Consider the following 13,822-nt stretch of genomic DNA (forward strand, 5'->3'; position numbering starts at 1 on the left):
CTTTTGGCACTAATGTTCTAACAGTGATTGGAAAGAGAGCGAGACAGAGAGCAGACGTGACAGGTATGGGCACTTACGGTGATTAGTATTTCTGCTGCCCTGAATAGAAGATGAGAGAGAGGTAGGAGCTTCAGAGGCAACGCAGGCTATAATGAGTGATGCTGCGTTAACTGATTACTTTTCCTCTGAACATTTTAATCACATCGACTGCAAAAGGGCTATTTCTTGGTTCTCTTTGTCTATCATTTGTCAAGTACATCATTGTCCAATGATACACTATAATTACATAGTCCTGCTGTCCTGCAGTGTGTGTGTGTGTGTGTCCAGTTCAATACATCTGCGGTTCAATATTTCATAAGAAATGAGAGGCTGGCCAGTAGCTCCCAATCATCACTGCCCTTCTGTTCAGTGCAGCTAAACACACACACACGCACACACACACACGGATAGCATGTTCCGTTATATGAGAAAATACTTTACCATGGTAACAAGACAGATTCGACCCTGACTTTTTTCATCAGCCTGTAATTCTTGTTAATAAACATCTTTTCTCCATATATTGCACTGCACACTAACAACCATTAAAAAAAAACCCTCACAGATGGGAAGACTGCTTTTCGTTACACGTCTCTTAATCTGATGATTAACCATTTGAACCTCAATCACACTAGCATGATAAGCTAAACTGAAATATCTCTTTTAGCAATATCTCTATTAAAATTTCATTATGCTGTAACTGTATACATGTAAAGTAACTATCGATGCATGGTGTCCTTTAATATAGACTCCAACATGGTGATTTTACAATATGGTAGCCTACATTCTAAATTGTTTCCTCTGATTCCCAGGGTGTATTCCGGCCACGCACCTTACTGAAGATAAATTAATGTAATGGTTGGCGAATTGCTGTGATATAAGAGGACTAAAACACTTCAGGATGTGCTGTTATAGAAAAACATTAACTCGAAATGAATGAATGTATGTTGAGACGTAAAACTCCCAAACCACAGAGCGGCCTACAAACATGGCCGCAGACTAAAACTCCCAAACCCAGAGCGGCCTACAAACATATCCGCCGACTACAACTCGCAAACCAGAGAGAGCGGCCTGCAAACATGGCCACCGACTACAACTCCCAAATCACAGAGCGGCCTACAAACATGGCCGCTGACTACAACTCCCAAACCACAGAGCGGCCTACAAACATGGCCACCGACTAAAACTCCCAAACCACAGAGCGGCCTACAAACATGGCCGCCGACTACAACTCCCAAACCACAGAGTGGCCTACAAACATGGCCGCCGACTACAACTCCCAAACCACAGAGCGGCCTACAAACATGGCCTCTGACTACAACTCCCAAACCACAGAGCAGCCTACAGATATGGCCGCCGACTACAACTCCCAAACCAGAGAGAGCGGCCTACAAACATGGCCGCCGACTACAACTCCCAAACCACATAGCGGCCTACAAACATGGCAGCCGACTACAACTCCCAAACCACAGAGTGGCGTACAAACATGGCCGCCGACTACAACTCCCAAATCACATAGCGGCCTACAAACATGGCCGCTGACTACAACTCCCAAACCACAGAGCAGCGTACAAACATGGCCGCCGACTAAAACTCCCAAACCACATAGCGGCCTACAAACATGGCCGCTGACTACAACTCCCAAACCACAGAGCGGCGTACAAACATGGCCGCCGACTTCAACTTCCAGGCCACAGACATCAGCCATCACACCCTCTCTCACGTACACATTCACCCTTGTTCTGATTGCACAACAGCTGGACTCAATTACACAATCACAGCCACATGGCTTAAGGACTCTCAGTTCACCTTCAAATTGCGAAGCATACGCTCAGTGTCCCGAACCTGTCGATACCAAGACTTTTGATTCTCCGCTACAGTGTTTATGGTTACAACAAAATTTCTGGTTCCTGGTTCCCAGTATGCACAAGTATTGTTGTTTGTACATCGCCTTACTTCATTGAACTTTGTTAGCCTGTATTTTGAAAATGTATTAAACCGTCAGCAGCCTCCGCCGCCTGACACAGAGGCCATAATAAACCAAAAACTCATATTTGGTCATTAAAAATCCACAAGCAAAAACACGGCAGCAAAATATTAAATAGATCCCACTGAGCGAGAGAGATGTTACATTAGAGATAATAAGAAATTAATTAAACGTAACCGTTTCACATCATCGCAGTGTTTTGTTTTTTTTCTTAACCATCATCAATCTTGTAAAAAATAAATTCATTTCTGCCCTATGAACACGATTATCATAGTTTGTACCGGGTCTGCCGACGTTCAAACTTTTCTGCAAAGTGAAAGATTATACAGTAGGTGCACTATGTTATTGTTCTTGTTAATAGGCATTCATTAGTGTTTCTTTTGCTTGGCACTACTCAGATAGGATCCGTTCCAACCTTTCCTAGCCTACACACAAATAATTCTGTGTCTTCGCTTGATTTATCTTAGAAGTATTTCTTTTTTATTTATTTATTTATTTATCTATCTACTTTTACATCTGCAGAGCCCAACATGTTCACATGCCATTGTGAATTATGAAATAGGAAGTCATGTGACAAGTTCAATCACTCACATTATCTGCAGCCCTGGGAGTGAATTGCTTTTTTTACACTCGCTGCAGTCCAATTCAATTAAATCGAACCTCAGACCCCAGGTTTCCGCTGCACCAGATATCACTAACCTCCAGATCATACCCAGTTTCGGATACCGCTTTAACACTCAACCAGAGAGACTCGGGTTGGGAATTATAGTGCAAGTGTCCAAAACCACTCAAAAAACCCACCCTTATAAAGAGGCAAACATTTTAAATGTCTATTCGTCAGCTGGGATTTGGAGTTACCTTTGGCCACACCCACTAAACGAACTGTCAACCAATATGGACTTAGCGCTCAGTATTAGATATTACTAGGTACTACAATACAATATAATATCATGTGATCACTAATAGAATCATTCATGTTATTAGAAATATGATTCGCTTCTGTCACATGCACTCCGTTTCATATATTTTACGCCCTGATTTCAACCCAGAATATTTTGCGTTTGAGTGAGCATTCGGCACCATTTGACCATGAGATTCATAGTGAAAAATGAAAATGCACCAGCGCTGATATTGTTGTTGATTGCATCGGCTGGTCTCTCCGCTGGAGTCGATTGTTCTGGCTCGACATTGACCTCGCTCTGAACTGAGGTTATCTGCTGTCGCTTTGAGAGGTATACATTGATATTGCGGTTGATTTGTGGTGCAGCTTCCATCTCCATCTCCCTTTCTCTCTCTCTCTCTCTCTCTTTCTCTCTCTCTCTCTCTCTCTTTCTCTCTCTCTCTCTCTCTCTTTCTGTGTCTCACGTGCACACGAACACTCGTTCAAAGCTATATACGTCTGTGGGATAGCATATAAGAGGTGGAATAGAATGAAAAATTGACAGTATGATAAACAAACAACCCAATAGCCCAGTTTTTCTGTATATCTATAGTGTATTTATTATTTATATAATATATAAGAAAAGTGTTCTTTGTTAGTTTAGTAAAACAATAGAAAAACGAAAAAATGTGCTTCCTCTCCTCTTTAAATCTTTTCAAAATCCTGTATTTAAAATACCCTCTATCTTGGAATATCCATCCATCCATCCATTTTCTGTACTGCTTATCCTAAACAGGGTCGAGGCAGAGCCTGGAGCCTATCTCAGGGAACTCCAAGTATGAGGTGGGGGACACCCGTACCATCATAGGGCACAATCACACACACACACATTCACACACCCTTTCACACACTACGGACAATTTGGAAATTTAGAAATCAGCCAACAATAAATGTCTTTGGACTAGGCAGGAAACAAGAGTACCCAGAGGAAACCCACGAAGCACAGGAGAACATGCAGTCTCTACACACACTGGGCGGAGGCAGGATTCAAACCACTAAGCCACTGTGTCCCTGATCTATATATATACACACAGACACACACACATAATGATCAGCCATAACATTAAAACCAACATTAGAACTTTGATGATCTAATTACAGTGCCACCTGTCAAGGGGTGGGGTATGTTAGGCACCAAGTGAACAGTCAGTTCTCAAAGTTGATGTGTTGGAAGCAGGAAAAATGGGCAAGTGTAAGGATCTGAGCAACTTTGACAAATTATGATGGCTAGACGACTGGGTCTTAGCATCTTCAAAATGGCAAGTCTTGTGGGGTGTTCTTGGTATGCAGTGGTTAGAACCTACCAGAAGTGGTTAATGATATGATTTGTAACTCTTTTAAACACTGTAATACTCAAATTTGACTAATTTACTAATTTCACAAAATGGTTTTGAGTTTTTTATTTTCCCACTGTTTACTCATTAAATAGTTCGGGGTTTGTTTTTTTTTCGTGCAGATGTTGAATCAGAGTTGGAATCAGAGGCAGATGCGAGTGCAGCTGGTTTATCAAAGAAAACACAAATGAAACATACGAAATCAAAGCAAGAATCGTAAGCAAGAGCTAGGACATCACGGCATAAAACACGACAAATACTAAACAAGCCAACACGACAAAATAGCGTTACTAATTAAGCGAACGGCAAACAGGTGTGAGTCCTTACAAGCCATGTGATAGCCATGTGATTTGAGAGACTGTTGGGAAATGGAGTCCTTGCTGCCGTTTTGCCTCCAAAACAGTTGTCATGAAGATATTGTGATATGATTTTCTGTGCCCAGCCTTACATCACATCCCTGCTTCACTTCACATCCAGTATCACTACTCATCACGCCTAAGCCACTCCTGCCACGGGCAGATAAACAATTAGCATCCGTTCATAACCCCTTTGTAAAGTGCTTGTGGTGTCAGAAGCTAATTTTCTGCTAAATTAGCCTCAGCTAGGAGAAACACACACACACAAACACATCGAGCTGACTGGTGGTACTAGTGGTAGTGTGCTATTGCATTTATCTCTCAGTCTTGTGTCCCTGTCTAATCTCTAATGATAATGACTGTGTTCAGCAATAATATCGGAGCAGTATGAAACATTATCGTTCATGATTTATGAACCGGGTTGGAAATAAACCAAAAAAAAAAAAGAGCGAGCATCTAGTCGTCAGCGGCTTTACTGGCCTCGTGAGTTTGAGGAAAGCTGAAAATGTCGGAATAATTAAAGAGGTCGATTGATTTCGGTGCAGTTTGTTGAGTCTCTGAAGACGGTGTGATTTAGTATCACGCTGTTACGTAGGCTGCAGCAGATCAGCTTCACTCCAGCCAACAGATTGCGTTTAATGTAGGGTCCAAGAGCTGAGCTGTTCCTGATCCTTCATCTGTTATGGTTATTCCTTTGTACCACAGCAATTTTCAAGCGAACATTTTTTTTTTATTTATAAACGAATGACATGTCTATGTACTTGTTTGTTTAGAGTTCCATTTCATGTTGTGGAGCATCCACGAAACAAATTAATAAAGTTAATAAGACAAAACAAATGCAACCTGTCATGTTACCGATTAACCGAAAAGACCTCTGTCTTCGGCAAGGCTGTATAAGATTTTCCTGTGTCACAAAACGTAAAGATATTGCTTTACCATTGATTGGGAAGTTTCATGTCGCTTTGGTCAGAGCGAGACGGCGGTGTAGCTTCTCTTAATTAACTCCAAAAAAAATACAGTAAGGTTTTTTTAAACTCCTACTTCTAGAAAAGCAAGAACACAGAACGCATGTCAGGTGTGTTTTGCTATTTAAAAAAAATGTTTTTAATCAATTTATGAAGCCACTGTAAACTTTATTGTTGCATATTGTATCGCAACTGGACAATGATATCGTATTTTGTGAAGGTAATTCGCTTGTTTTATTGCAAATAAAAAACCCCTGACATTAAGTTGCTGTATAATCCAAACACATAATAACTGAAATCGGCTTCTGAGACGAGTAAACATTCGATTTCAACAAATTTACCGTCAACTACAGATGTTGCATCCTTCGATGCCACCATATTTTCGTACTGACACGCCTCGGACTCGGAAACTCGGAATTCAAAGAAAATCCAGAGTTACCCGCTCGTAATTACGGCTTTGTGCTGGCGTTCATGTGTGGTCGACTCGTAAATACGATCTTTCCGACATGGCTCGAACGCGCCACCAAAAATGCTAAATATCCTTCACCATATTGACAAATACGAACTTCTTCTGACCAATCAGATGCAAGAATTCCACAGCACCGTGTATAACCATTGCAATCAGCTGGTAGTTCATTTTCGAGAACACATTATTATTATTATTATTATTATTATTATTTAAAAGCTGTACCAGAAACCACTATATGAACTTAACAAAATGACACTTCACAAGCACGATGTCAGAATTATTTTATTAATATTAATACAAATGAAAAACGTTAAGTTGATAATGTATAACCGTCACGTTTTGCTTTGTGTAGTACGCTTAATTCTTACTACATCTTTTATATTATTTCTTATAGTATAGCTAGTATATTGCGTGTTATGTTATATTTTTCCATGCTGTGCAAATGTCTTAGCACTCTATTTTTTTTTTACGTATTTAAAAAAAAATGGTTTTCTGGCACAAGTGTGTCAACAGAAAAAGTCAATTAAAACTTTCTGGATTCAAAAAAATAAATAAAAATACAAGTTAGAGAATTTCATCCAAACAACCTAGTAATAGTAAAATCACGTGACCACTTATCAGATGGAAACACGTGAGAGGAAGCACACGATTTAAAATGGCAGATATGAATTCTGTTCATGTTTACTGTTTTGTATTATGAATTTTCTTATATTAAACAATGTTTGTATTTATTTTTTGGAAAGCTTTACAGAAGTTTACATACATTATAATAAGATCTAATATTATTGTACATTCATATTAAATGATATCATATGTATAGATTCTTATAATAATTTTTCAATCTGAAAGAATAACATTCTACATATCAGTTTGCATCACGTTCCACAACTACTAGAAACGGGAAATTTGCGGCAGCGGAAACTCGGGCGTTTCGATCTTACTCTACGTCGTAATGTTATGATCATTTCCCTCGTCGTCACAGCTAACTGCGACGTACTGCAGCGTGATATAATATCCCATCTATTTTGTGAGCTCGCGTCCTGTGATATATATGCGTGTGTATGCTATGTAAAGAAGCGCTGAAGCGTCTGTGAAGCAGGAGAGATCCGAAAATGGTGTCAAGATCGCAAGCCATTTCTCCTAATATATGAGTCCCATTTGGAAGGGAATGGCTCCTTACAGTAGGAAATATGTTGAACCGGGCACGTCTGCTGGGTCTATCTTCCCATATTACTTTGCGTAATGTTTTTGGAATGGGCGCACGCCGTTATTGTCGAGCACTTCGTTTCATTCTTCAATGGCGCCGTCAACCGTTGGAGTGTAATTATTAGAAACATTACAGCTGTTGTTTCAGATACAGATGTGCATGTCTTTGTCTTTGACACTTCCTTTGTTACGAGGCCTCGCTTCAGAGTACCCCTCCCGCCCCCCCCACCTCAACACACACACACACACACAATGTAATGTTTATCATTATTGCTTTCATCATTACCACCAAACCACAGGGGCTGTGAAGCAGGTGTTAGTTGTGGGGTTAGTTGTGTTTCTCTCATTAGACACTCTTAATCACCTCAGGGCCCTGCTCTACACTCGGCGTGTGTGTGTGTGTGTTCATTTCTTATCAGATTTTACTTTTTGTATGCCACTGTGTGTGTGTGTGTGTGTGTCGTGTGTAGTTTTATATGGTCGTATATGTGTGTTTCACTGTATTACATACATTTAGCTATGATTTATGTTCCCTGACTGACAAACATGTGATTATCTGGGCAAGGCACAGGAAGAACAGTATCAAAAACCTGGGAATAATGAAGAAGCTTAGGGATCACGTTGCCGGATAAGGAAGAACACTATCAGCTCAAGCGACCACATTCTAACAGCACGTCATCTCTCTCTCTCTCTCTCTCTCTGTCTCTCTCTCTCTCTCTCTCTTCCTGCTGCCTAGACATCAAACTCCTCTCTGTTTTCATGGTTGTACTAATTTTGGGTTTGTTTGTCTGCCTGCACGAGGATGCCTAATTTAGTGGTAGGTGGTACGCCGGTAGAAATGTTCACACACCCCTTCTGCTAAAAAGACAGATGTTCAGCCACCATGCGCTTAAACCCAGCAGCCTTGGTTGACAAAAAGTAAAATAGAGACAGAAAGTTGGCTCGGAAAGAATATCGTGTCCTCAGTGGTGTAGAATCAGTGATTTTATAAGGCCCTGTTAATAGTATACTAACAACATGAACTTTATTGTTCACTATAATTGTTTTTTTTTTTTTGTGGTGAACATTTTCTATGGATAGTTTGTGTGCAGTTTACACGGTTTACTGAAATAAAGTTTAAAAAGTTGTGATTAATACAAAGAGCGCTCTTTCAGTAGTCATTCTTAGGTTGAATTTGCACAAATTTAAAAAAAAAAAAGGGATTTCCACCTGTTTTGGGGAGTCTGTGTTCAGCACTGAATTAATTTGTGATGTCACACTCCACAGTAATTGTGGTTAATGGCTCATATGATAGTAGACTTAAGAATTTGCAGTTTTTTATAAGTTTTTTTTTGTTTTTTTTTAACCTAGCGTAGTATGTTTAAATGTTATCATTTTTATAGTTTACCCTGCAGTGGACTCACACCCCTCCACAGCGGGAGCTAAACACAGAGCCACGATACTCTACACACAGAAACCCAACAGTGTCCTGACTAATCTTATAACAGCTAAAATAAATCATTTGTTTATCTTGAATGAAAATGTCTGATAAGTTAATGTCCATTCCATACATGATGCGGCTCGCTGTTATAGGAAATTAATCAATAATCAGGGTTATATATATATATATATATATATATATATATATACACATATTCATTTTCAATGAGAGCTGGTGACTTCCAGCAACATGAACGACAGCGAGTGTTGGTGACTAGATGTGGGCGTGTCCAGTGTCACGAGTGACTTTGTGCAGCAACTACCAATGGGAGTGAAGACAGTCGAGCGCACGTGATCCACAATCCGCCATGCTGCCTGCGAGGCTGAATTGTTTCGTGGACCCAGACAGTCCGGCGCTTGCGCTTTCACCACAGATAGATAGTCGCAATGGCAAAGACCACACGCTGCTTCTCATTCGTTTTGTCGGATATGATGCATATATACACTGGTGAATTTTATATACAAACACTGTCCCTCCAGAATGTTTCATTTTAGTTGTCAAAAGTGGAATGCTAGTTCTGCACCCAGTAGTAGGAACGCCTACTGGCGACTTCGTAGTACAGCGCCGTAGCTTTACTGTTGATGTCAGGTATCTCATTTTGATGAAATTGATGACCCTCAGAAGGCAGTTTGATTGGACTAAGTAGAAACCAGAATAGGATGCTATCTCATGTCACCTGTCTCATGATGTCTATAGTCATACGAATAAAATTTGCACTCAATTAATAATGATAGGTGATGATGACATTATAATTATACTACACACTAAGGGAGCTATGCACAGAAGAATAAAGTCATAGGTCAAGCCAAGACATAGACATGTGACGAAATATGTATCTGGGAGTTGAAATATTGTGCTTGTCGGAACAGCGTGCAGCATAAAAGACAGTACAGTGTCGAGGTAAAGTGATGCAAGTCAAGAGTCATGTACAGCACTACATTGCAAAGTACAGTAATTACAGAGAACGGCCTCAATAAATACACACTACTGTACAAACAGCAGTACGTATAAGCATGCAGACTGCCCGTGTGCAAATTACATGCTTAAATCATAAGCATCATCATAAAAGCATGAAGCACATATAAAGTATATAGATATAAGGATGACATCAGGAAGAACATTTATGAGGGGTAAAGGAGGTCAGCCCAGAAAGATATATGCAATAAAAGTGCTAGTGCGGATAATGTGGGTATTTTTTCCAGACAGCAGGGGGGCCGAGCCTGTGTGCCGGTGACTGGGTTCATCCACAATGCTAGAGGCCTTCTGGATGCAGCATTTGTGCTAAATGGAAGCGGAAAAAAACAACAAAACAAGCCCCCAATAAAGTTCTCAGCCATTTTCAATTTCTACTCCAAGGCCAGCTGCATCTCCCATACCAGACAATGATCCAGCTGGTCAGGACTCGCTCTATAGTACCACTGGAACACTAATAATACTACTAATAATGATAATAATAATGCAATGTAGCCATACTGCAAGGTAATGATGCAAAAATAATGCAGTGCACCACACTTAGGGTTTGTATTGTGTTGTGCTTGCAGACGAGTGCTGTGCTGTGCTCCGGAGGTTGCGCGCTCTTGGCTGTCAGCTCGCTGCTGGCCATCATCACCATCTTCTTGCCCGGTGGAAACTGCGAGAGGAAGATCTGCACACTGGCTGGATACATGCAGATGGCTGCAGGTTAGTACACAGACACCTCCTCTTTACTCCGCTAGCTGTGTACAACGGGGATATATCGGAACTTTTTTTATAGCTAACAGAGACTAATTAGCATTATGCAAATCAGATAGTTTTGGAGGGTTATTTGTAGCATTATGACCTGATAAGGACTGGACAGATTTTTTATTAGTTGTGGGCAACAACTGCTTTGTGAATGCAAATTTATACTTTATAGCGTAACAGTCTTTTAGCAATCTGTGCTCCGTGCAACACGCACATGGTGCTGTCAGCTCTTTTCAGGGGAAAGTAGGTAATGCATGCGCAAAAAGTCGCTAGAAGTCGCCAGATGTTGTCATAGACTAATATGAATATTCATTGAATCGGCATGATCATTTGCATATCAAAAAAGTGTTGCATGAAGAAGGGTTTTCTGAAGACGAAATAATGGAGTATAACTTACAAACTATCCTTTGATGTATTTACATGATACTGAAATTTCTATAAAGAATGCAGACAAAGTGAAATAGTAGTAGTAAGGAGTTGGACATGAGTGAAATGGCCATGGATGGAATAACTCGCTATAACAAACTTTAAAAACGGACAGGGAGGAGGCGGGAACCGCCCGAACATCAACGTAAAGTTTAATCATGAAAACACATAAATGAAACACAAAGTGCATGCGTGTCTCTCTCGCTCTCTCCCCCTCTGGCATTTCCACCCACTCCTTTATCTCTCTCTCCCACTGATCTCTCCCACACTCCTCCGCGGCCAGATTCGGGTTTCCGGCCTGACGTACAACCCCTCCCACCCTTTTGGGAGGGTCCGTCCTTTGGCCAGCCGGCGCCACATCCTGGGAGCGAGGATGAGGAGAGGAGAGGCGAGGAGAGGAAGAGGGGAGAAAGCAGGAGAGACAGCAAGAGAGAGAGAGAGAGAGAGAGAGAGAGGAGAGAGAGAAAAAATACTGGTTCTCCAGTCCCCAGACACGCTGTCATCTGGTCCTCAGCCAGCTGGGAAGTGATCCTCCACGATACTGGGCGGTGGCACTGGACTCCCTCCTCCTCGTCATGCTCGCTTTTTTATTACTTGTACATTTTGTCAAGAAGAGACTTTAAAACCATGAACAAAGAACTGCACTGGTGGGACAAACAATGGTGATCAGTGATTGGTTGTAGAGAACAATGGTGATCAATAATTGGTCGTTGGGAAGCAATGATGATCAGTAATTAGTCATTGGGAAACAATGATGATCAATAATTGGTCATTGGGAAGCAATGACCAGTGGTTGGTTGTAGGGAAACAATAGTGATCAGTGATTGGTCACTGGAAGCAATGGTGTTCAGTGATTGGTCTTTGAGAACAAGGTTTATTAGAGATTGGATGTTGGGATCAGTAATTACTGGTTGGGAACAATGGTGATCAACGATTGGTCTTTGGGAGCGATGTTAATTAGTGATTGGTTGTTGGGAACGTAGGCTTTTTTTGAACTGAGATTGCAGTTGAGTCAGGTCACTGGTGGTGAGTCGACTGAACCCGCTGTCTCAACTCATATAACCAGCAGCTATGATGTGAGCCGAAGATCCGTATCGAGTGCAGAACATTCTCTAACATCTGCTCAAGAAGTTACTGGACTTATTGAAATAAAATGTTTGAAATAAAGTCATTGAAGAGGTCTGTCATCTAGTCACTAAGGTGCCAATACTGCACACACAAAACTGTAGACACAATAGTGGTTTGTGACATTTGTGACATTTAGCATTGATCTATAAAGTTGAAAAATTATTCATTGATTTAGAAACACTTAAAATATGCTGTAATATATGCCAAATTCAATCTGAGAAATGGTCTGTTATTGGACAGTAAGACACTTTTCAACATCACAAGTGGAAAAAACCAATACAGTCCCCCAATCCAGAATTCTAGCTTTTGCCATAGAGTTTGACACGAACTGGCTCCTTTCACACTAAAAGATGTTTGATTTGCTTTTAAAGATGTTATGTCATGATTTTTTTTTTTTTGTTGTTGCACTTTTTAGTTCCCACTTGGTCAAGAAAGTTTAAGTGAACAGGAGTGTCTGAGACTGAGACAAGAAATAACATACCACTGAAATATGGGTAGATTGGTTGTTTTTACTTTTATTTCACACACTCTAAGGCTGATACTACCTCCAGCCAGCATTCTCTGAGTGAATCACAATGTTCTCCTTTCAGTTGTCCAACACAGGGTTGTAATATGATTAGACATGATGTTCTGAACTGAAGCCCTGATCTAGCTTGTTTTTCAGCACTCTGAAAACAACAAAGACTTTGGCAAATAAACGATGCCATTACCAATCCAAGCACAGCATCTTGCACAAATAAACAAGGGCTTGGGATGAGTATCCCAGCCATTTCACCACCAAAGCACTTCATTCAGTCTTTGTAAATATCATTCTGACACGCAGAACTCAGCACGGAGTTCAACTGAAAAGACGATACACAGCACTCAACAAAGAGTGAAATTATTAAATAAAGGCTGAAATAGTGGCCGTTGATGACTGTTGCCAGGAGACGAATGTTTATGACACATCGAGATGAAGCGGCAAGAGCTCAAATGGCTAATGTAAAAAAAAAAAAGACAATTATGGACCCTTAGAATAGATCACAGGTTCACGGGTCAGAACGGGGCTTATTGAGGCGACAGCCTTCATTTAAGAGGCAGCTGGACTCAAACACCCACGCAATCATCTCTAAATTTTATAACCATGATAATAAAGGCCAGTCTTTATCCCCTCTTGTTTATATGTGACTCATCTATACAGGACATTCTAACGGAAATTCAAGTGCGAAGGATTTAAAAGTGCCTGCACTGTATACTGTTTAGAGGTTCGATTTAAACGCCTGCTGTTCTGGCTTTTCTCTGGCTGATAGCCATTACAGTGCCACTGTAGATCATGTTAACAACAGGGAGTAGGTACTCCCTCCTGATCTATTTCCTGGAGCTAATTAGAAAATAATGATATTGCTGTAAAACTATTATAATTAAGAAAAAAAAAAGAAGGGAAAAAAAAGTGCCCGCATCTGGCTGGGGGTATCGATGATAGAACAGCGCTGTAGTTCATTGATATCCAGTGATTCAAGGGTAAAAGAGGCAATTGAAATCAATCGTAGCCATGCATAGGCACCAAACAGAGGACCTTTCATTGACAGAAAACCATCCAAACTCATACAATACACTTCCAAAGACGAGCAATCCTTAACGTTGTGTGTAAAAGGCTGAATTAAACCAAATTAAATCCCTGTCAGCTTTACAAAAGTTTTCATTTCCGCCATACTCTCACGTACATGTTGATAAATTACCAAGTACATTCAGGGCACGGCTGATCTGCATTTAGCGACGCCCACAAAACTCCAT

At 40.7% G+C, this 13,822-nt stretch overlaps 1 protein-coding gene across 2 annotated transcripts in view; it reads left to right on the forward strand.

The window, feature by feature from the left end:
* The window catches only part of LOC108260420 (LHFPL tetraspan subfamily member 7 protein), a 132,709-nt gene that overhangs the window by 27,420 nt on the left and 91,467 nt on the right, over positions 1-13,822 (forward strand). The window contains exon 2 of one of the 2 annotated variants that reach the window (XM_017460707.3): positions 10,315-10,453. In XM_017460707.3, the coding sequence (XP_017316196.1) occupies positions 10,315-10,453 (139 nt within the window). Of the gene's footprint in view, positions 1-848; positions 3,483-10,314; positions 10,454-13,822 lie in introns of those variants that run through there. The other variant, XM_053677061.1, reaches the window with a different exon arrangement.

This window comes from Ictalurus punctatus, chromosome 28, assembly GCF_001660625.3.
Source record: "Ictalurus punctatus breed USDA103 chromosome 28, Coco_2.0, whole genome shotgun sequence".
In the NCBI taxonomy this organism is placed as follows: Eukaryota; Metazoa; Chordata; class Actinopteri; order Siluriformes; family Ictaluridae; genus Ictalurus; species Ictalurus punctatus.